The 25642-nt window shown below is 36.2% G+C and overlaps 2 protein-coding genes across 13 annotated transcripts in view; both read right to left on the reverse strand.

The window, feature by feature from the left end:
• The window catches only part of ptprt (protein tyrosine phosphatase receptor type T), a 321273-nt gene that overhangs the window by 294659 nt on the left and 972 nt on the right, over nt 1-25642 (reverse strand). The window lies entirely within an intron of this gene.
• si:dkey-6e2.2 lies at nt 20859-25329 on the reverse strand. Its single transcript, XM_048199086.1, has 4 exons — nt 24856-25329; nt 24323-24504; nt 23044-23377; nt 20859-21500 (listed from the first exon to the last, which is right to left on the reverse strand). The coding sequence occupies exons 2-4, from the start codon at nt 24498-24500 to the stop codon at nt 21179-21181; spliced, it is 834 nt and encodes a 277-aa protein (XP_048055043.1). The 5' UTR covers nt 24501-24504; nt 24856-25329; the 3' UTR covers nt 20859-21178.

A 25642-nucleotide genomic window follows, 5' to 3' on the forward strand; every position in this document is an offset into this window, starting at 1 on the left:
ATTTTAATAATTACACACAGACAATCATTAACTATTCCATAGTGACTATAACCATCCAGCAAAGAAACAAGAAACAAAAAACAAACAAAAAAAAAATTACAAAAAGACTAATTACAAAATGTATTTAGAACAAGAAAAAGTAGGAGGTGGAAGAATAAAAGAAATTGCCATTACCATGTTTAAACACAACCTCACATAACTTCTTTGTACACGTCTGGATTTTAGCAGTCTCTGCCATGGGAATTAAGATTTTAACTATATGAATAATTCATGTGTTCAAGCACATTAAAAAATCTGTGCAGTGGAAGCAGTGGATAGGATGTTTGCTATCTTGTCTCTGTGTGTATATGCTCTCAAGTTTGTGAACTTGTGTAATTTCAGGTAAATATTTGCCAGATGATGTCAATGCTCTGAACCTAGTTAAAATGATTGCCTGTCAGTTCTTATAACTTTCATGAATACAATTTTCTGGAATTTCATACAAATATAATAGCCTCTTTTCACTTGCACTCATGGAAAATAGGACAAACAATTAAATAATCTTGGCAATCAGGCTTTGGACGTCAAACCTCACACAAAGGACCTGAGAGTTAATTTGCATTCTGAATGGAGTGTTAAATCTCACATTGTCCGTGTCACAAAGACAGCTTTCTTTCATCTGAGAAGTCAAATCTTCCCTTGACTGCATTATATATTTAGTTTTGAGGCTTTGAGCTCATCTGTATGCTAGTGTACTCATAAAAGCTGACTAAACTATCTGTTGGCACATATATTTAAAATTATAGATATCTTAAATCTATAATAATGCATTATAGATTTAAGAAGTGGAAGGTACATTCTGTCTGTACTGAACCACTACACAGCCCATACAGGTTCAGAATTTATAATGGCATGTCAAAACACATATATGGTTTTCATTCATCTCTCTTAGAGCGCTAGACGGTGCGCCATAGCCTACGCACACAGAAAACACCGCATTTGTCTGCATTTTATCCCAAACAATACCTCGAAACCTTCGGGGAGACGAGGGGAGAGAAGTGCACAAGTGTAATATAAGAGGAGATGAAAAATAAATAGCATTTTTATATGATTTTCCACCCCTCCACATCAGTTTTATAAAAGTGGTGCAATGGGATGCTATGAGAGGCTTCTCTAGTAAAAGGTATTGGGAGTGCAGAGTAATAATTTTCTTTCTCCGGCCGCTCAACATTGATCTGTGCTAGTGAAATCATCTCTGGGCTGTTATTAAATCATCATAGCACAGCGGTACACACACACACACACACACACACACAGCTACGCAGAGACAACAATTTCTTAATATTTTACATTATTACACACGGTAGAATAGAAATTAATTTTATATATGAAGTCAGGATCTAAATTGTGCAGTATGTTTATCATAACCTATTATAATTTTCAAAATTTCTATAAATGCACACTACCATTCAATTTTTTTAATGGTTTTGAAAGAAAAAAGCAGCATTTATTTGATCAAAATACAATAAAAACAGTAACAGTGTGAAATATTATTATGAACTTAAGTTTTTAAGTTGAAGTTGAAGTGATCTATTTTAATATATTTTAAAATGTAATTTATTCCTTTGATGCAAAGCTCAATTTTCAGCATCATTAGTGTCACATGATCCTTCGGAAATCATTCTAATATGCTGATTTGCTGCTCAAGAAACATTTCTTATTATTATCAATGTTGAAAACACATATATGATTCAAAGCTTGTTGTCCAATTATCAATTCCCAATGCAAACTTTATGTTATTTTATTTATGTATCAATTTTATTCACTAAAATATTTTACAAAATGCACCAAGAGAATATGTAATACATCAAATAAATAGTTCACAATCAGAACTGTTGAAAAGTAGGTTTTAGGAATTAACAAATTGCCTTGAGACAAGTCAAGTAACAGGTCACAGACTGTTTAAAAATGAGTTCAGTTTTTTACAGTTTTTTATGATCCAGTTTTTACCTATGTGAGGAAGTAGCACAGCTGCAATCAATTGGCTTCTGTAGTATTAACATATATATGTGTATATACGCGTCTCAATGTTTTCACTTTGCACACAAGACACACCACACAAGGAGCTTGCGAAGCTCTGCTAATCTAATGCTAATACTAATCTCCTCACTGAGAAATACCCGCTCACACCTCTCCCTATGACTTCTGCGCAAAGAGAGATGCTTCCAGTCGCCTACGGAAGAGAGACGTCAAACTGTGTGACTGAAAGAAAGACGAGGGAAGGCTTGAGAGAAGATATAAAATCCCTCCTGAAGGAACGAAAAAAATATATCCTAGTTTGACAGTTAGGCCTTTAAGAACGGTTTGGCTCAGAGTGTTTTTGTCGTGAAACTTTGGAGAGATGGATTTGGAGATGAAAGGTGAATGGCGAGACAGCATTTTGTAGTTGAGAAAACATGTTTTTCCATGGAAGCAATCACAATGAGGATTTACAAGATTTTCTTCTTTGATCTTTACTATTGTCAATAATAGGGCACATAAATGGCAACCCTGATTCTGTATTTCATCATGTCGAGAGGTCAGGCAAGGATAGTCCAGTAGAAAAGACACTGCAGGGCTTTTGGAGCTGACAGAAACCTGGCCTTGAAAATCCCCCTCTTAGTCCTCGCTCCCTGTGAAAAGTGTCTTCATCATTAAATAAGGGCCAATGACACACACATGGCCAGTCACCTCCGTGGCTAAGCAGATAATGGATTAACAGATTATCCCATCTGAGCTGTGCTGTTGCGGCTTAGACAAGTTCGCAGTTCGTCAACTGGCAGGTCAAGTCATCATAAAGGACGGATAATGACAAATGACAAAATGCTGGCACTTACTAGGAAGAGCTTTAGAGAAGATTAGGGCTGTCAATAGATTTAAATAATTAATTGGGAGTAATTTGTACACAGTAAAAAATATTTTATAACTTTGGTTATTTTGTCAAATCAACTTAGATAATTACTGTGGTTCAGATAACATAATATTTTGAGTTTCTATTTATTAAACCAATCTCCATTGTATTAACTCAAATTTTTAATTTCAATGAACTCAAAATTTTAAAGCAACCAGGTAACTTACTTTTTTTAAGTTAAACCAACAATATATATATATTAACAATATATATATTTATTTAAATATATATATTTATTATATAAATATATATATATTTTTTTTTTTCCTTTTCTTTTTTCGGGATAAAATTTGCTTAAGTTTGCCACATATTTCCTTCCAAAATGCAGTGCCTTTGGGTTTTAGTGCATTCAGGTCAAAAAAGTGCATATCATTCCATTATTGTGCATTTCTGCAGCTCGAACGGTAGAGCACGGTGCTTGCAACACAGGGATTGTGGGTTCGATTACCAGGAAATGCATAAACTGTGAAAAAAAAAGTATGCTTTGAATGCAATGCAAGTCGCTTTGGATAGAATGCATATATGCATAAACATAAAAAGTCAGTTTTGTCTTTATAATCTTTCATTAAATGTAAACATTGGACAATAGTTAAGGCAGCAATTTACTAAATTACTATTTAAAATAATACATTTGGGCTCAGTATCACAGACAGGGCTTAGATTAAGCCAGGATTAGGCTTTAGTTCAATTAGGACATTTAAGTAGCTTTTATAATCATGCCTGGTGTGTGTATTGAGACAAAACTATGGCACTAACATATTTTAAGATATGTCAGTGCAAGTTGTATTCAGTTAAAACAGCTCAAACATGCATTTTAGTCTGAGACTAGGCTTTAGCATATAGGATACGTCAAAAAGCAATGCAAGCAGCGACCATACGACGGGGGGGGGGGGGGGGTTGGGCTGGGAATCAGTGGTCGAGAACTCAGAACTCGTACAACAGGCTCAATTGCATCATAAACGCCTGACCCAAAACATCAAATGACTTTTAAATTTGCATTTAAAAAGGCTTTCCTCCATCATTAACTGATAAGCGAAAGTCTTTCGGCGATAAACAAGCCTACAGCACTGTTTTAAACACAAACACCTGAGCTGGCCTCCTTATTATAACCAGTCCTTAGGAATCACATAGAACAGCCATTTTAAAGTCAAATTAGGTAAAAGCTTTAAAATGTTAAATATGTGTAAAATATTATTTGTAAAATATTTAGTTTCCATTATGTTACATTACTTTTGTCTACTCACTATACTGTATCTTTAGATGTATTATTTATTTTAAAAAATTAATCTTTTCTCATTTATTTTAAAACACATTTATTTTAAATCACAGATTTCTTTTAATCCCAAAATTATTTATTTATTCATTTTAATCAAATGTATTAATTTAAAAAAAAATTAAATTAAACAATTAAATCAAATTTAATTTGTTCGTTTAATCTTTTTTTTTTTTTTTTTACACTGTTTTTCTCCAAACTTTTCCATGGACTGAAAACTCATAAAACATCATAAATTACGCTTATTTAATAATTTAATTGATCATTCAGTTAATCTCAAATGCTAATTTACTACCATTTTAACACCCCAAGTCAAACACTTTACAACATTTGAAACAGTTGAACAGTGAGAACAAACTAGCTCTTCTCACCATTCTAGTGTTCATAGCAGTGCGGCTGTCGCTCCACATGATTTCTGCCATTGCCAGTCCCCAAGGGAAGAACCTTAACATGGGCTTGCTCTCTATTCATCCCACTTGCTACCCCCTGGCGGTACAGAGACAACTGGGCATGTTAAAGCCAGAACGAGCAAACAGAACATTATCTCGGATCCACGGATCACAGCCGAGCACAAAAGCCTCAGGAGCAGCAGGGAGGATATGGCAGTCTGTGGCCAGAAGGCAGTCTGTGGAGCAGGAGCGGGCCGTCACTCACTGCTGCTTCTAAGTACCATATGCTAATGCTTTATGGCCTATCTCTGCATGATTCTGTCTCTGCTCAAAGTGTATATATTTTAGCAGTGTAACGGTTCAGATTTCTTACGGCTCATTTTGTATTTCGGAGCTGGTTCTGTAAATGATTTGTGGTAGCGATTACATCAGTGGTTATCAATTCTCAGTTTTGTTACATTCCACTTTGAAAGTGAAAAAATTGCTCAACCACCATAATATAATTTGCATCAGTATTGTTGACACATGTTGGCTCTTAGTAATGTTGAATAATAAAAAAATATTTACATTATTCTTACTTTTAGCACATGCTTTTGTTAAGAGCAACTGAAAGGCCCTGTTTACACCTGGTATTAAGTTGCATTTTGGTCGATCGAATCACAAGTAGACGAGGGAGATGCATACCCGTTTACACCTGGTATTTTAATCCTTCTCTTTTGTCCACTTTCAACCACTTTTGTCCGGATTTCTTCGAGGGGAGGGTCTATGGGCGGACAAAATAAGCTTGCGCAATTTACATGAACGCACCTGGAGATGACGGAAATACATGGAGAGCATCAGTTTTCGTTTCTGCTCTAACAACCGCAAGACCACGGCAAACGTGGTGAGGCATGTTAGAAATCAGGAATGTTGAGAGAACATTGTGCTTGGTACGTTTTTCGCCTTTAAACCAAACTTGGGTCTTCAGCAACAAATTAGGTCAGTCGGTGGAGAGTAGGCGGGCTTTTGCTCTATTTGAACGCATTCGACCACAGGAGCGTTTACACTACAAAAGCAATTCGGTCGAATGCATTTTGGACTACCTCTGGAAGTGGTCGAAAGTGGACAAGCTCAAAATGTTTTACATCCTGTTTACACCTGTGTTTAGCGTCATCCACTTGTGAGCAGATCAACCAAATCCCATCTTAATACCAGGTGTACAGGGCCAAAAGTGAGGGAAAACACAAGCAATTAAACATAAAAGAGCCAACAATGTAAGAGGCGAAGCAATTTAGTTTATTTCATGGAGCAATCCAATGACAGAAAAACTCTACAAGACCCCTGAAGGTGTCCTGTGGCAGCAGATCCTTCAAGTCCTGTAGGTTGCCAGGTGGAGCCAACTTGGATAGAACTTGCTGGTCCAGCACATCCTATGGATGCTCAAGTGGACTAAGATCTGGGGAATTTGGAGACCAGGGCAACACCTTGAACTCTTCATCATGTTCCTCAAACCATTCCTGAATAGGGGTGGGACAAAATAGTGATAGGGCAATATATCGTTGTCCTTCGTGCGATATACGAGAATCTATACGCTGGAGCCAAATATCGATATTTTGAATTAAATAAAATAAGGCGCTCTAAATAGATTCTTGGCGTTGCTATTTCATGGCTTCGCAAGGTGCCACTCAACACATGAATGAGGGAAACGTGAACATAAGTTAACTAGCCTAAGAAAAAGAGGTTTTTAATGGGATGGCGGACAACAGTGCAAGTAAAATAATGTCCCCCAAGTCCAAAGTCTGGAAAACCTACACTTAACCTTTTCACAGGCATTTTGTTTTCATAGTTAGACAGATATCATTATAGGTATACTATACCTATAATGATATAGTATCATTATAGGTATAGTATCATTATAGGATTGTCTAGCAATACGCAGAATTGCTGTATCTGGATATTATCAGTATCGTGAGCCATGTATCAAGTATTGTATTGTGAGGTACCCTGTGATTCCCACCCCTATTCCTGAACAATGTGTGCAGTGTGGAAGGGAGCATTATCTTGCTGAAAGAGGCCACTTCCACCAGGGAACAGCACTGTCATGAAGGGGTGTACCTGGTCTACAACAGTATTTAGGTACAGTAGGTGGCACCTGTCAAATTTATGTCCACATGAATGGCCAGACCCAGTGTTTCACAGTAGAACATTCCCCAGAGCATCACATTCCCTCTACCGGCTTGTCATTGTCCCACAGTGCATCCTGTTGCCATCACTTCCCCAGGTAAATGGCACATACGTATGCAGCCGTGAACAAAAATGGGACTCATCGGACGAGGCTACCTTCTTCCACTCCTCCAAGGTCCGGTTTCGATGCTTGTGTGCCTATTGTATGCACTTTTGGCAGTGGACAGGGGTCATCATAGGTAGACGGGCCAGCACCCTATCACTGGTTTGTGGTTTGTCCCTCTTTGGACCACTGTTGGTTACAGACCACTACTGACTGGGAGAAACCCACAAGCCTTGCAGTTTCAGAGATACTCGAAACTTGTCACCTTGCCATAACAATTTGGCCCTTGTCAAAGTCCCTCAGATCTTTATTTCTTGCCAATTTCTTCTGCATCCAACATGTTGATTACGAGAACTGATTGATTGTTTGCTTACCATCTAATCTACCCAAACCTTAATATGTGGCCATGTTAGGAGATGATCAATGATATTCGCTTCATTTCTTTGACTGGTCATAATGTATTTTTTCACCAGTTTATACATTTCCCAGTCATCTAAATGGCAAAAAGTATCCCTATTCACCCTTTAATTTTTTTTGTAATTTCATAATAGTCTTTATTTTATATTGGATATTGAAAGTTTTTATTAATGAGAAATCTGAACATTTATGTGTGTGATTATATTAATTTATGCAAATATTAGAAAGTTCAACATTTGAGATTGAGTCACATTATCAGCAAAAATGTGATGAGAATAATCATGACTGATTAATTTAATCTATTTATTCATTTATTTATGTTTCGCACTTGACTACACCCCAACTCTTTAGGCATGTGTGCCCATGGTTAAGCTTTGATTATTTATCTGTTACCTCTTTTTCTCTCCTTCCTCTTTCTGATACCTAGACTTCATCAGTGTCCTTTAAAGAAACTCATTGCTGCACAGACTCTCTGGTAGTCTTGACATGTAGGGAATTGCTCAGTCAACTAAAACTAAATACACTGACAAACAAGAAAAAGGCTTCCTCCTACGGACAGGATAAAAAAAATAAATAAAAAAAATCTCTATCTCTGTAAACGGAATGCACATTTCTTTTTAACTGAAATGAAGCTTCTTTCCATCATAAGATGCAGTACATTTGCAAACAGTCCTGGCTAGAGGCGCATATGAGAGAGACACTATCAAACCTGGGGATTCATGCATAAAACTTTGCATAGATTTCCCTTAAAATGTCTGTGTACGCACAAAAGTTATGTTTTTTGAGCTGCTCTCCATACAAATGAAAATTGCTAGACCAATATGACTCAGACTTTCTTCCAAATTATGAGAGGGTGTCCTAATGTATATTTGATAGTGTCTTTGTAAAATGCAAGATCAATAACACTGACCGTTTCATTTGTTTTTCTATTTTCTTTATTGCACTCATAAGTTAGAATAGTCTTTCCCAATCCCAACTAATTTAGGGCAAAAGCTGAATATATTGCTCTTCAATATTTTTTTGACAATGTTGATAGTAAAAAAATATGATGCTCAGAATAGCAGATATTGTCTGGTTTTGTTTCAGACATCCTGTTGTTTTGGGTCATGCAATGAAATAACTTGTTTTAGGCATATGATACATTACCTGTAATATTTAGTTAGAGATAGGAAAAACACAAGGCAAAGAAGGTAACACTAAAAAGTACACTTAAAGTTGTAATGTCAGAGATTGTATCAGTTACTGAAATATTACATCACAGCGCTACCACTACATGAGTCCTGATGACACAATCAGTCACCGCTGGAGACACAGAGATATCTGATCACAAATCTATCATGACCACTTTAAAGAACCACCACTTCAAGGTGAACTGAATGAATTAATCTGCCGTGTGCTACTCTCAAGACCACAACAAGACTCAGCAAAGGACAAATAGAAGAATGCAACCTGCAGGCCAATAATGCACTTCCTAGAGTCATGGTTAGAGGGGATGGAGAAGAGTTAATGGAAGTGGTTGAGACAAGAAAATGACCGCAAGCACCATGTTTTGATTCACATGGTGCCCTTGGTAAAATCAAATAAGGCATAACACACACACAAACACATTCACCTGCTGAAACTCTGTGGATTATTATTGTTTTCTTATCTATACCAGAAAACTGGATGGATGGATGGATGGATGGATGGATGGATGGATGGATGGATGGATGGATGGATGGATGGATGGATGGACGGACGATGGATGGGGAAGCAATACAGATAGATGGATGGATGCATGGATGAATGGGGAAGCAAAACAGATCAAAAATGGCTTAAAAACAGTCAGTTTTCTGGGGAAGGACCTCTGGTGGAGGGAAGGTGGAATAACATGCTCAGATGTGACACACATCATGACTAACTTTAGCAATAAAGTCAAAGGTAAATCTTTTTAACAGAGTCTGAAAGCATCTCAGTTGTTGAAAATATGGCAGGTTGCATATAATTTCCTCAAATCAAAAACAATTGTTTTAGCCATACCGCTGTGTCAGCTTTTACCTCATAAAGCCCAATAGAGTTCAGAGAAGATTATTGTTCTCAGTATTAGAATGAAAACACTTAAACTGTGGAAGTTATGTCATTTTATCACACAGCTCTCTGGAATTCTTGTTTCTTATTGGTCATACAGGTGCTGGTCATATAATTAGAATATCATCAAAAAGTTGATTTATTTCACTAATTCTATTCAAAAAGTGAAACTTGTATATTATATTCATTCATTACACACAGACTGGTATATTTCAAATGTTTATTTCTTTTAATTTTGATGATTATAACTGACAACTAAGGAAAATACCAAATTCAGTATCTCAGAAAATTAGAATATTGTGAAAAGGTTCAATATTGAAAGACACCTGGTGCCACACTCTAATCAGCTAATTAACTCAAAACACCTGCAAAGGCCTTTAAATGGTCTCTCAGTCTAGATCTGTAGGCTACACAATCATGGGGAAGACTGCTGACTTGACAGTTGTCCAAAAGACGACCATTGACACCTTGCACAAGGAGAGCAAGACACAAAAGGTCATTGCAAAAGAGGCTGGCTGTTCACAGAGCTCTGTGTCCAAGCACATTAATAGAGAGGTGAAGGGAAGGAAAAGATGTGGTAGAAAAAAGTGTACAAGCAATAGGGATAACCACACCCTGGAGAGGATTGTGAAACAAAACCCATTCAAAAATGTGGGGGAGATTCACAAAGAGTGGACTGCAGCTGGAGTCAGTGCTTCAAGAACCACTACGCACAGACGTATGCAAGACATGGGTTTCAGCTGTCGAATTCCTTGTGTCAAGCCACTCTTGAACAACAGACAGCGCCAGAAGCGTCTGGACTGCAAAAAGGACTGGACTGCTGCTGAGTGGTCCAAAGTTATGTTCTCTGATGAAAGTAAATTTTGCATTTCCTTTGGAAATCAGGGTCCCAGAGTCTGGAGGAAGAGTGTCTGTTTTCTGAGGTCCAAGGTCAATGCAGCCGTATACCAGGAAGTTTTAGAGTACTTCATGCTTCCTGCTGCTGACCAACTTTATGGAGATGCAGATTTCATTTTCCAACAGGACTTGGCACCTGCACACAGTGCCAAAGCTACCAGTACCTGGTTTAAGGACCATGGTATCCCTGTTCTTAACTGGCCAGCAAACTCGCCTGACCTTAACCCCACAGAAAATCTATGTGGTATTGTGAAGAAGAAGATGCGATATGCCAGACCCAACAATGCAGAAGAGCTGAAGGCCACTATCAGAGCAACCTGGGCTCTTATAACACCTGAGCAGTGCCACAGACTGATCGACTCCATGCCACGCTGCATTGCTGCAGTAATTCAGGCAAAAGGAGCCGCAATTAAGTATTGAGTGCTGTACATGCTCATACTTTTCATGTTCATACTTTTCAGTTGGCCAAGATTTCTAAAAATCCTTTCTTTGTATTGGTCTTAAGTAATTTTCTAATTTTCTGAGATGCTGAATTTGGGATTTTCCTTAGTTGTCAGTTATAATCATCAAAATTAAAAGAAATAAACATTTGAAATATATCAGTCTGTGTGTAATGAATAAATATAATATACAAGTTTCACTTTTTGAATGGAATTAGTGAAATAAATCAACTTTTTGATGATATTCTAATTATATGAACAGCACCTGTATGTGGCAGGCAACCAATTCCTGCTCGGCAGGGTTGGATGCTCAGTTGAAATCAATATTGAATATTTTGTATAAAAATAACTGAACAAATGAACATTCCTCACTGATGTAACAAAATCTGAAGCACATTTAAATACTTTCCATAAACCAGATTGTTGCATTTTCACTTTTTAAACTTTACGTCTAGACACTTCACTCACACTATTTTCCTTTCCTTCTGGCGCACATGATTCTTCACAAGGGTCATGTGGGTGAATGGATGAGACACTGCAGTCCTACAGATTAATCCATTTTTGCATTCATTCAGAGGCTTATCAATATATAGTGTTTAATCACTCAGAAGCAGATGAAAGAAAATAAATCTATAAAGTGTTGCAGATCTAATGGCCTCTACTTTGTTATGCAGTTTCTACGAATGCTGTCCTGTAGTGTCAAATAGGGTGTCCGTGCATTAATGTGAAGTCTCTCTCGGTGATGCAACAACAACGAATGTTTCCCTGTCTAAATAAGGCACAGTGTGTCTAGACCTGCCCGTTTCAATCTACAATCATAATCAGGACTTCCAGATTGAATCTACAGTAGATGTGTAGCTTGGATTTAGATAGTTTAGAATACAAATAATTTGATATCAAAGCTGACCTTTATTTAACATCATGATTCATGTCAGCTTCACATGGTCTTAGTAAGAATAGAAAAAAATATGTGTACTTTTATATAAAACTGTACTGATTATGTTAACCATGTTTTGCTGTCTCTTATATTGCAGTCCATGCAATTAAAGAGTAACAATTTCCAAATAATTAAAGTGCAATATATGGCTTGCTCAGCAAGACTGATGGCAATATAGTGGCAATCCAGAAAGACATTAGTTCCAACATTAGAGGACATGTTTTTAGCAAACATTAGCAGAGAAGTGTGAAGTGAATATACTAGCTCCGTGAAGCATCATTTATGTTTATATTTTATAATTAAATTTGTTTTTTTTTATATGCTATCTCTGAGCTGTCATCAAAGTCTAACATATCAAGTAGAAATATCCCACATCTAACTTTGGATGGAATCAGTCTTATTTTAGTATTATTTATTTAGCCTACGATTGTAGTTTTTATTAATATTTTGAATTAGCTTTTTTATTTTATTTTATTTTATTTTATTTTATTTTATTTATATTTTCAGTTTTCATTTTAAATGAATTTTTAGTAATTAATTTGTCATATTTCTTTCTTTTATTTTTTATTTAAATATTACTATTTAGGTTTCATTTATTTTTAGTTCAGTTTTAATTTATTTACTATTACTCAACAGGCGAGTAAGGTATCTATCGTTTAATTCTGCATGAACACAGCCGCTAAGTTAAGACTGTGTCTTAAGAACTAGTCTGACCAACTAGCATTTAGAGCTAATCAAATTATACCAATCTCATTTTTTTATCTAACTGACTTATGTAACTGAAAAAAAGTTTTAAGGGGTCTTCAGTCCAGTCTTAAGGGGGAAAATCAGATAACTAGACTAAATTGTAAGACTAGTCTAAGCAGTTTGTGCAACCGGCCACTGGTGGTTAAAGGTGCAGAGAGCGATTTCTGAAAAATGCTGTTGAAAGATCGAACTGAGCACCAATCAGCAGTAGGGGGTGTGTCCACTCATGATGGGGGAGGAGACAGTCTGAAAAAGAGGGAGATTTGTAGAAAGACTGTAGAAAGAGAAATGGCTGAGAGACATTACAAAAGAGAAAAGGTCAGAGGAATATCACTGGAAAAAGGTTATGATCAGGCAAGAGATTTAGGATCCGCATTAATATATTAGAAAAGATTTCCAAGATTTCCTAGAGACCTAAACAGGAAGGCCTAAAAATGGATGCCGAGGTTGTGTTGTTTCTGGTGTGAGTAACATTGATTTTGAGTGAGTGCTGCTGGTGGCTAACAACAAACTCTTGCTTGTATATACTTGTGTGCTGTATGTTCGTTTTTTGTTCTTCCTTGTCGTTCGTTCATCATCTTTGCATCATCTTTGCAAAGCTTCTGCTATGATAAAGCATCGCGTGTTGGTGCATTTTGGGGGCGGAGCAATGAAGGGAGGGTGTGTTTGTTTGGGTTGGTTTCAAACATCAACAGTGTTCAACAATGATTCTCAGAAATCGCTTACCGCACCTTTAAGTAAGCGTTCTTTATTTGACATGCTTTCATCTTAAAATGATCCCGTATCTTCTGCACGGAAAATGGGTTTTAAAATGAATTGGGAATATTGCAAATGTAAATGCTACTCCAAGCAGGTGACAGATTCAACTGTGTATCACGGTTCGACCGTCAAACTTGTTCTAAATACAGATGGCCTTTCGAAAAGCAAAGCTTTTACATGTGACAAGGATTGTCAAACCCTTCCTGTGACAGTTTGGGAGGACAGGAAAAAAACAAAAATTAAACTAACATACAAGAATAGTCCTCATTATAATGGAACGCCCCACCAAAAGTGTCACTACCTCCGTCTGTTGAGGAGCAGGACACATTGGTGTGACAAGGGGGTCTTGCCTATTTTCAAAGTTGTTTACAGTCATTGTTGCTGCGCCTCTCAGCTCTCTCGCAATGTTTCGCTGTGACAGTTGACTCAGCCCCGCGCACACCGGTTATATTTGGGCTCTTGAATGTCACAAAGAAATTGTGCGGATATATCATCCCTTCGTGTACAGCCACAAAGCCACCTAAAGCTGCAGGATGTGCACAGCCCGTGTGCTGCCTTTTACCGACGACTCGCAGAGATGTGCAGGGAACACGGGGTCGACGGATCAAGTGTCCTTCAAGTTTGCTCGAATAGTTCAGTGGAAAGAAATTAAGACACACAGTAATACAAATGGAAAAGAGAAAGAGATCCAGAGAATGCGGCACAGGCAGATTGATGCGTGGGTAGCCACTGTTTAACCTGATAGCAGTGAGTGACCCATGAAATGTTCCTGCAAGCTGCTAAATGAGGCCCAGGCAGAATCTCTACATCTGTGGAATGGATTCAAATAGTAAAAAGTGCTCAAAATATCCCAAATACATCATAAAAGGAAGAGGCGGGGGATGTATAGAGCTTTGTGAATGACAGGCGGTCCAATTCTGCTGAGCTTTCAGTGGGCGCAGATTCTGTGTGGGCCATCATCTAGGAAAACTTCAACAGACTAGATAATATGTCTCAATACCCTTGACTTATTAAATATTTAAGCAAACAAAAAATATCAGTTGTTTTTCACTGCAGAAACCCCTTCTATTGTTTAAGTTTTGATAATAGCAGCAAAGCTGAAAATAAAAGTAGGCCTACCAAACAAATGGTTTGGTAACACTTTTCAATAAGGGTCCATTTGTTAACAAAGGGCAATGAACTAACAACATGATCAATTTTTACATCATAAATCTACTGTATCCATATAGACTTTTATATATGAAACATTTATTAGTCTTTACTATATTTTATTCAGCAAAGATGCATTAAACCGATCAAAAGTGACAGTAAAGTCAAGACTTTAAAAAAAAAAAAATCTATTTCAAATACATTGTCTTTCTATTTCTCTAAAAACAATATCACGTTTTTTATGTATTATTATTGATGTTGAAAACATCAATAAAGGATCATGGGACATTAAAGACTGGAGTATTGTTTAATAATATCTTGTTTAATAATTTATATATATATATATATATATATATATATATATTTAAATGGCTCATTGACAAATAAGGTTTTTAAAAGTGTGAGAAAACATAATGGAGATATAATTAATTTTGAAGTTTTACTAAGTGTTAACAATGAGATTGTGTTTTTTTTTATTTTTTATTTTTTTATCAATTGACACTGCTTTTGTCATTTTTTACAAGATGGACAAAATTTGTCACCAAAAAGTCATTCAGTTTAATCAAAATTTCGGTTTTACCGAATGACACATTTGGTTATACTGAATGACGATATTTTCAAACAATGCTAACAGACATCTAGCTAGCTAGCTAGTTAGCTTGCTAGCTAGCCTTTAAAAGGATAAACAAACATTTTATATTTAGTACGAGTTTTTAAAATATTACAACATTTTCCATGTTTTATAGCGGTTGTACCGAATGACCTGATGTTTTTGAATATGCGTATAAGCAAGGGAAAACATGATTTTTTAAAATAGTAATAGAGAGTTAGTTACTTTGCTTCATGACCATGTTGTCCTTTGCCGGTGTCTTAATGATGTCACATCCTGTCACATGATATTGACCGCATGACCAAAATGTTCCCTTTTTTATTGGTTACTCCAAATGACATCAATGAAATTAATTTTTCCGGACATACTTTCTCATAACAAAGCAATGACTTCTACACATAATTTTAATACCATTTTACACTATGTTGAGATATGATGTTATAAAAAAATATACATTTATTGCATTTTAAGATATTTTAATCACAAATTAAATGGCTGTATTGACCTTTGGATGGTTAAACCGAATGACATTTTGACACTTCAAAATCTTTAAAATACCTTTATATGTAGCAAAACATAATTAAAACCTTTTGGATTCAATAAAAGAGATATAGTTGTACTACCTTACATACATTTGATGTCATATCTTTGTTTTTTTATTATTATTACTAAGGCCTTATATATATATATTGTAGCATGCTCAAATTTCTCATTCATTCTCAAGTAAAATGCATATGAATTTTTCAACTAACCAGGCACTGGATTTTCCCGAAATGTAAGCGTTTACTTTTAAGCGTTTGCCTGGGAATTCCCTGTAAACGAGGCATAAATTAACAATAAGATTACAAAGCTGAAATCACTCTGAGTAAAGTATTAATGTATTTTTTCCTTTAAAAGAGCATCAAATCTGAGACATTTAAGATCTAAACTTAACTGTGCTGAACATCCAGAGTCTAGACTAACTCCAAAGGATCTCAAGAGTCGAGATGTTTTTCAGTTTGACTGCAGCACTTGGTAACAGTCATCTTTCTGAGTCTGAGGCTGACATTTCACCCAGGAGGGAAGTGTTAAGTGTAATCCCACTCAGCAAGACCCCAAGAGCAGCTGCTTCACAGAAAATCATGCCCATTATGTTTGACATTTCTCATCAGCCTCTCACTGTAAAACCACGGGAGAAGTCTTGGGAGATTCTTATATATTTATTCCAGTTATTTATTAATTACTTTGTGCTTTCACAGGGGTGTCATTTCATTCAGGAACATTCAGCTTTACCACAAAAGCCCTTGGCCATTTTGTGGTGTACCAGGTTTTATGAAGCTCTGACAGATACTTTCAGGTTACAAAATGTACTTTCTGCTGCAGACATAGTGCTTCCAACAAACTTTCAATCGTCAAAGTTGAACAAAACTTACATCTTTGGCCTTCCATTGATTACCACAAACAATTTAAACTGGCCTCTCACTTATAAAAAAAAAGACAATGAACTGGTGGGCTTAAAAGCACAGCTAAATTTTTGTTAAAGCACTTACAAGAATTCTTCAGTGTACAGTCTTCATCTGTAAATTGTCTAAATTATGCAATTATTAGTGAGACTACTTTTCAAAGCAAATAAACTACTGGTTATGCATTACTGACCAGCCTTGTTTTTACAAATTTTAAAGGTACATTATGGAAGTTTTCTGTTCAAAATCAACAAAATTTAAATAATGAGCCAATACACATCCATCACCACACCTGTCACTTTGACGTTGTATGGTGTGGGAGTGGCATAAGTAGTCATCACAAAGAGTGAAAAAGGTTGACATGGAGCAGCTAAATCTCCAACCTATGGGGAATCGCCAGTTTTAAACAAGCACCGAAAAGAGGAAAGTCTCCTCGCAAAAAGAGAACGCGACAGAGCTCGCAATAATACAAGAATCAACATTGGCAATAATGGCGAGAACTGGATTTGAAATGTTGTAAAGGTGATGCGGAGTTGTTTGTGAGTAAGGTATTTTATTGAGCAGATAAATGGCCATATGTAGCTCTCTAATAGAGTTAATTATAAAGTATTATCTATTGTGAAGGTTTATTTCATTATGGTTGTTGTAGTGCTTTGCTGGAGTTTATTTTTAAAGGGGACATCGGATGCAAAATTCAATTTTACATGGTGTTTGGACATAAATGTGTGTTGGCAGTGTGTCTACACAACCACCCGATAATGATACAAATCCACCCAGTGTTGTTTTTTAAATCCCCACAAATCATAAGCACTTTGTCAGATCAAGCCATTCACAGAATCTTGGCAAAGTGACGTAAATTTGCATTTGTTGACGAACACTGCCGTTTTAGCATAGACCCGCCCAGAGTGAGCTGTAAACAGTGCGCCATTGTTTCGACACCGCGCAGACAAGAATGTCTCCTAAGCAACTGACCTGTTTTGTTATTGGATATAAGAATGAACATAGCAGTCGTCCTTTACTCTCGACATCTGAGCCGCTGAAGACGCAGTGGATTAATTTTGTTTTTGAAGGGAATGCACCCCCAGATCTACCTATATACGTTTATGTCTGCACTAAAAGGTTTATGTTTTGCTAAAAAGTTCCTGAAGGATCGATCAGTTCTTTATCGGGTTTTTTTTTATGAACCTTTTCAAATTGCCTTTCCTAATAATGTGCTAGTTAGCAAGTTCCACGACGAATGCGGCTAAAGTTCATACCGCACAGATAAATGCCAACAAACACATCTGTTGGAGTTTGTTGAATCAGGATGCAGCCTCCGAAATAAGACGCAGCTAGTGTGATGGTAACACTACAATAAGGTTTATAAAGGTGTTAGTTAATGACTAACAAGTAATTTTCATTTTTGAGCATTTATAACTGCATAAATAAGAATGGTGAGTTCAATGCAATACCTGCCAAATAGCGTTTTCAGCCGCTCTGGGGAGATAGGGGTGGGGTGAACAGTAGCTCATTATCATTAAAGGGACATGCACTGAAACGGGTGTTTTTTTACACAACCATTAAGAAATTTTAATCAAAGTATGTTATAGACTTTTCATGAAGACCCTAAAGAATCATACTAACTTGTGGAAAATTGGCATCCGATGTCCCCTTTTATATTAATGGGTAAAGCTACAGTACAGTAACGTCTTCAGCTATAGTCAACTTGAGATCCTTTCCATCTAAACTGGTTATATCTCTTAAGCCTAGTAATGAATGTTTTATGAACAGTAGGATAACCATATTCATCCACACATTCACACAGATTTGAAGCAACGTTCTTCCACAAAATGCATGCAAAAGTTAGTGTACCTTTAAAGGCACAATATGTACATTTTCGTGGCTAGAGGTCACCTATTCAAAACAAAGGCTGATGACGTAAAGATTGAGCGCAGAATCATGGGAGATGTCGTCTTCACCTCACAGCCAGTGGAAAAGAATCGGGATGAGACTCAGGCAGAAACCATGTTCATGGATTTGATTATTCATGTTACTGTAGTATGAAGCAGAGCACCAAATAAAGAAATCAAGATTCAAACAATAAGAATAAACGTGTTAAGCTATATAACAATGATTATTTTTCTGTCTATAAATGTATCCAAACAGTTGTTCCCTTGTCTAATAAAACATAAAATATATTAAAGGTGCCCTAGAACTTTTTTTTACAAGATGTAATATAAGTCTAAGGTGTCCCCTGAATGTGACTGTGAAGTTTCAGCTCAAAATAGCCCATAGATTTTTTTTAATTCATTTTTTTAACTGCCTATTTTGGGGCATAATTAGAAATGAGCCGATTCAGGGTGTGTGGCCCTTTAATTCTCATGCTCCACGCCCCAAGAGCTCGCGCTTGCCTTAAACAACATAAAAAAAAGTTCAAACAGCTAATATAACCCTCAAAATGGATCTTTACAAAGTGTTCGTCATGCAGCATGTCTAATCGCGTAAGTACAGTTTATTTTGATGTTTACATTGATTCTGAATGAGTTTGATAGTGCTCCGTGGCTAACGGCTAATGCTACACTGTTGGAGAGATTTATAAAGAATGACGCTGTGTTTATGAATTATACAGACTGCAAGTGTTAAAAAATGAAAATAGCGACGGCTCTTGTCTCCGTGAATACAGTAAGAAACGATGGTAACTTTAACCACATTTAACAGTACATTAGCAACATGCTAACGAAATTCACAAATATCACAATTCACAAATATCACTAAAAATATCATGAAATCATGGATCATGTCAGTTATTATTGCTCCATCTGCCATTTTTCGCTGTTGTCCTTGCTTGCTTACCTAGTCTGTTTATTCAGCTGTGCACATCCAGACGTTCTGCCCTTGTCTAATGCCTTTCATCCAGACATTAATACTGGCTGCTCTTGTGTAATGCCTCAATCATGGGCTGGCATATGCAAATATTGGGGCGTACACCCCAACTGTTACGTAACAGTTGGTGTTATGTTGAGATTCGCCTGTTCTTCGGAGGTCTTTTAAACAAATTAGATTTATATAAGAAGGAGGAATCAATGGTGTTTGAGACTCACTGTATGTCATTTCCATGTACTGAACTCTTGTTATTCAACTATGCCAAGGTAAATTCAATTTTTGAATCTAGGGCACCTTTAAGGGTCTTTGGTGTTACCATGGTTTCTACAAAATAAAACCTGAAATCGAAGGTAACACAGGTATGATGTCATTGATAGGTGACACACGGATATGGTCTGTCCTGGTTAAAATTGAAACATTCTTGGAAACATCTGGGATAATGTAAGTACACAAGTCAACAAATTATATAACACTGTTCTAGTGGTTTATGGATATTTTAATCCCAAAATCCTACATATTGCACATATTGTGCCTTTAATAGTTTAAATTATTTTAAAGTCAAAATTATTAGCTCTAATCCAGTAAGGATCACTGAGATCATGGGTTTATTTAAAAAAAAATAAAAAAATAAAAACAAAGCATCAGTAAATAAAGTGGAAATCCTTGCCTATTTGGCATCATATGTTGTTTCAAAACAAAACCACTGAACAAGAGATAGAGGTCTGTGTCAAGTAAATGTAATTTCTTCCTGTAAGAAGTAATAGCAGGAGGGAGAACGAGAAAGATGGAAAGTGGAAATACAAGAGAAATAGAGTGATAATGAACAAAAAAGATCACTGAAAGAAAAAAAAAAACATTGACTTTTTGGAGTTGACAGACGTAAGTGAACACAAAATACTCCATATAGCTTGTGTGCTATAATAAACGTCTTCTGTATTTAATTTGATTAAAGATTACGAGGACACGTGAATTAAAAAAGTAATGATGTGCTTGGATTAATCATTTATAATAAATACTGCAATATTTCATAAAAAAACAAGAACTGTCCATTTTGATTTCATGGTGACTTTAAGGAACTGCAGGGGGTTTGTGAGATAACGAAAAGCTAATAATTAATTATTCATAAAAATGTAAAATTAAAATAACTTCTATCATTTTCTATCAAAATAAAGCAATTATTTTAAAAAAGATTTTGTTTAACTGCACGTCAGCTGAATAATTATTGAAATATTAACTCCAAATCTCAGAGGGTACTTTAAGAAAATATTTTGTCAGGGGTTTGACTGACAAAAAATGTTTGGGAACATTTGAACATTTGTATAAAAATGACATTTGATTTTGATTTAGTTTTTTTTTTTTTTTATCGATTTTGATGAAAGGCAGACACCTCACTGTTTTTCATTCATTTAATAAAAAAATAATGATAACAGATATGTCCTCTCCAGACATACTTCATATTCGGAGCACAAAGTCTAGCTCACGCTCCTACAGTCATCAATAAACTGCATTTACAACCCATTTTACTGCTGTACGAGGTAGAGCAAGACTTTTATCCATTAGGAATTGATTGTGAAAAGTGGGTGTTGCATAACATAAATCAATGAATTGTTTAAAATAAGTAAATGGGGACAATTTTGATTTCAAAGGCAAAATAATGTACCAAAAACCAACAGCTGGTAGTAAACTGCCATTTATTCAGTGAATAAATGTATATAAATATAAATATGTTAAAGAAAGAAAGAAAGAAAGAAAGAAAGAAAGAAAAACAAGCCCTGCCTGTAAATCTCTCTTAGATACGTCTAGTGACAACACCGGAAACAAGTAACCACCTTGCCATTTACAGGCCAAAATATATAATATGGATTACAAATGTGTAAAGGAACATGAGGCGCACTTTAGTACTCAGACACAGTAATATACAACTATATTCTCCACAGTCCAGCTGAGAACATCTACTTTTGCAAAGCAAGCTTTTTGGCCAATCAAACAAACAGTTAACACTCCTCTTTATCGTTCCGTCCTGAATCCTTGGCCATCTTGTCTTTCAGATACTTGATTTTGAGTGAATAGTACTCTTCCTGAAGCTCTAGGACTCTTTCCTGTCTGCGCAGCACAGACATCTCCAGATCTTTCTTTCCTGCTGATTGCGTAGGTGGGGGTGAAACGGTCTCTGCGGTGTTTGATTGGCTGTCGTTTGCACTGTTAACAGGCTGAGTGTCCAACACCGGTGCAATCTCAGCTGGAATAACGTATTTCTCCTCTTCCTCCTCCTCATCTTCCTCCTGTGAGATTGCACTTTCATTCTCGGTTTCAGCTCTGTGAGAGGACAAAGCTGTTAAATTAGCAAAATGGTGATTGGCAAATATATTATATGAAAATTCTGTCACCTTTACGTTATTCCAAACCCGTAGGTTGTTTAATAGTACCATAGGACTGTTGTTCTCACCAAAGCTGAATTTATTTAATCAAATATACAGTAAAAACTGTAATAATGTGAAATATTATAATTTAACAGGTTTATACAGGTTTTCTATTTTTAATACATTTTGAAATGTAATTTATTCCTGTGATCAAAGCTGAATTTTCAGCATCATTACTCCAGTCTTTAGTGTCACGTGATCCGTCAGAAACCATTCTAATATGCCGATTTCCTGCTCAATTAATATCTCAGTAACTGCTAAATTACTATTACTGCTCAGTTATTTGTAATGATTCTATTATCGATGTTGAAAACAATTAATAGTTTTTGTGGAAATTGTGATAGACATTTTTTTAGGATTCTTTGATGAACAGAAAGTTTAAAAGAACAGCGTTTATTTCAAATAGAAATATTTTGAAGCATTATAAACGCCTTTACTGTCACTTTTGAACATCCCTGCTGAATAAAAGTATTAATTTCTTTTTTTCGTTAATCTTACTTTTTTAACAACATTTTTGAATGGTAGTTTATCAGGGTTTCCATAAAAATATTAAAGCTGAAAAACTATTCAGTTAATTTGTATCTTTCTTATATTGTATTTGAGAAAATAATGGCAATTTTCTTTTTGGATGAACTATCCCTTTAAAGCCGGGTTCACACTGTACAATTTTAGCCACAATTTGGCCGTCCGAGACAAATTTTGCAAATCCTAAAAGATTCCACTGAACGTAGGCTAAAATCTGCAGTCTTTGATCACTAGTTTGACATGTTCGCAGACAGCTGATTAAAGACCATTGTGATCAAATTTGACCTCTGATGAAATTCTGCCAGTGTCAGAAGAAAGTTGCGGTGCAGTCCTGCAGTGTGACTTCTTCTATGACAACCGTCAAATCAAAAACCAATAGAAGCGCAGAACCTGATGACACAATTAGTGTGACGACCACAAACCACCACTTGTTTTCCCCCCAGTTTTCTTCTCAAGAAAAGCCGTGATTAACACGAGATTGTTTTTCTTTGCTAGCCACCATTTCGATCCCGCATGTAATGCAGCTCACAGTCACCGAACATGTCACGGATTTATGATGTAAAACTCTGGACGAGTCTTCTTGCGTTCGAATCTTACCGTCTGACATTAATGACAACCGAGACCTTACAAGTGTGACATGGCTTACAGCGGGGATCACGTTCGTACAGTCTGACAAACAACAGTCGTAAAGGACTATTATAAATCGTACAGTGTGTTGCGCACCCGGCTTAACGCATCTTATTTAAACCCATTGTGCAGAATTATGACAATTTTCCCCCAAAAAAGGGGAAACTTTTGTTCACGTGTACAACATTATTATGCCGAATGCTTCCATTTAGAAAGTTAAAGACATGATTAGAAAGGGCACTGAGGTTTAGGAAACGAAACAGGAAAACAGAGTTCTGCGGTCATACCCTGGCGAGGCGTACAGCGTCATGTAGCTAGTGCTGGGAAAAGTAGAGTGTCCTTGGTTGTGATGAGCGTGTGTGTAGTAAGATGGATGTGAAGGCAGAGATGTAGGCAGGGACGGCCGGTGGATAAATTCCCTTAAGAGGTTTCCTTGAAACTCCATCATCTCTTTCCACATGGTCATCAGACTCGCCTGTTCCTCCTTCTGTTCTTCTCTGGCTTCCCTTCGCAACCGTTCCTCGTACTCCCTCTGGTTCTGCACATGGAGAGGGTCTTGATCTCTTATGGAGTCAGAAATGAAATGTTTTTTGGCCTTCTTCCTCACAGGTTGAGCAACAACTAAAAATAAGAGCATGTAACAGTCAGTTACGCAAGTTCATATTATGATTCACAAACGGTTTTTGTCCTTTGACCCAAAATATTTTGGTAACACTTTACAATAAGGTTCATTAGTTAATGTATTAACTAACATGAACTATGAGCAATACATTTGTTACTGTATTTACTAATCTTCATTAACGTTAATGAAAAGACAGTTCTTCGTTGTTTGTTAGTTCACTGTGCATTAACTAATGTTAACAAGATTTTAATAATGTATTAGTAATTAACAAAGATTAATAAATGCTGTAGAAGTGCAGTTCATTATTAGTTCATGTTAATTCATGTAGTTAACTAATGAACCTTACGGTAAAGTGTTACCAATATCTTTAACAAGAGATTTTAAGCTAAAATTTCAATCAATGAACAACATATTCGCATGTTCTATAATGTTGATTAATGGTCACGACATGTCATTCAATAAAATATATAATTTTTGGGGTGTTTTATTTTATTTTAAAAGTATTTTAATTTCACATTTTTATGATTTAAATAATGCCATGCTTTTCTAGTCTAAACACCAGTTTAGGAAACCCAAATCTATCAGATTTTTCTTTTATTATTAATTCAAAAAGATTTGCAAAACTTATTTTTTAAATATTATGTTTATATTTGCATTAAAAATGCAAAATAACCATATTTGTCTAGGGTTGCAAAGGGGTGGAAAATTTCTGGTAATTTCCCTGGAAACTTTCCAGAAACTTTCCATGGGAAGTTAAGCTGGGGAATTTTGGAAATATTCCAAGTTGGAAACTTGACAAGAATTTACGAGAATTCATTAGAAATATGGGTTAATTTATACAAACTGTATCATAAACAAACATAAATATAAACATTTTGATTGCAGAGTAACCAGGAGCTGAGGAGAGGGTGTCTGAATCTGAGTGGAAGCAGAGGAACTCTTGCCTGGGGTTGCTTGTTTTGAGCCACTGGGAAACTTTGGGCACTTGGCTATATGCTGCTGCATCTTTGTGGCATTCTTATTAACATAGGTCTTTGCACAGTATATGCACATGTACACAGCCTTTCCTTCTACAATGGCTGAGGTGAAATGTATCCAAACATCAGATGGTGCACGTGGCATTGCTCTGTAGAATAAGATTAGAAAAAAAACACTAATGCAATGCCATGCACACGCACACACATATATATATCTCATGAATAGATCAACACTCCTCAATCAATCTATAATCAAACTATAACATGTGTTCTTGTGTAACAGAAAACTGGCTAGCAAAAAGCAGAAGAAACTGCACAGCTAGTTAGCAGCACCATGATAGCCTCTTAAATTGTCAATGAAATGGTGTTAGCTAGCTTACATTTAGCATATCTGATTTAGTGGCTAGATAACTACTGTATAAACATTGATAGTATTTTCTAGTTAAACTTTAATACCATTGATCAAATATTTTTACCCTAGTAATGTCATTAAAACTTACTTGACTGGATGTAGTCCTTGGGCTCAAATGAAGCAGTGTGGTTTCAATAGTCCTGCTGTAGTGAGCAGGATTCTAGAAATGGTCTGTGCATGTGATGGAGGAATGCACAGGGCATGCAGGGGGCGTGGCCTCAACAGCCCTGCAGTGAGTAGTTTGCATGTGATTGAGAAATGGGAAATTCGGCTGAATTTGCATTAAATCTGGTTGTTTGAACCAAGGTTATACTGCTAGATGTTTTTTTTTCAACTACATTTAAGTTCCCTGTTATAGGCTAACCTGCAAAATTTCCAGTTAATTCCCATGGAAAGTTTCCAACTTTGAAAATTTCCAGAATTATGCAACCCTAAATATGTAGGAGATGACGATAACTGGACACTACTTGTGGAATTAAACATTAAAGGATTAGCCCACTTTTAAATAAACTTTTCCTGATAATTTACTCACCCCCATGTCATCCAAGATGTTCATGTCTTTCTATCATCAGTCGAAAAGAAATTGAGGTTTTTGATGAAAACATTCCAGGATTTGTCTCCTTATAGTGGACTTCAATGGCCTCCAGATGGTTGAAGGTCAAAATTACAGTTTCAGTGCAGCTTCAAAGGGCTTTAAACAATACCAGACGAGTGCGTTCAAGGCGATATTTTGTGTTTATAAAGCATATACAGTTGTATTTTTTTCGAAAACGACCGATGGTTTCGTTAGATAAGACCCTTATTCCTCGTCTGGTATCGTTTAAAGCCCTTTGAAGCTGCACTGAAACTGTAATTCTGACCTTCATCCGTCTGGA

This window comes from Megalobrama amblycephala, linkage group LG8 (genome assembly GCF_018812025.1).
Source record: "Megalobrama amblycephala isolate DHTTF-2021 linkage group LG8, ASM1881202v1, whole genome shotgun sequence".
Classification (NCBI taxonomy): Eukaryota; Metazoa; Chordata; class Actinopteri; order Cypriniformes; family Xenocyprididae; genus Megalobrama; species Megalobrama amblycephala.

Coding starts and splice junctions, on each gene's coding strand:
- si:dkey-6e2.2 (XM_048199086.1), bottom strand. CDS start 24,500: ATGCCACGTGCACCATCTGATGTTTGGATACATTTCACCTCAGCCATT. Junction 23,378..24,322: donor CTCAAAACAAGCAACCCCAG/GCAAGAGTTCCT, acceptor TCTTATTTTTAG/TTGTTGCTCAACCTGTGAGG. Junction 21,501..23,043: donor ACGCTGTACGCCTCGCCAGG/GTATGACCGCAG, acceptor GTCCTCTCACAG/AGCTGAAACCGAGAATGAAA.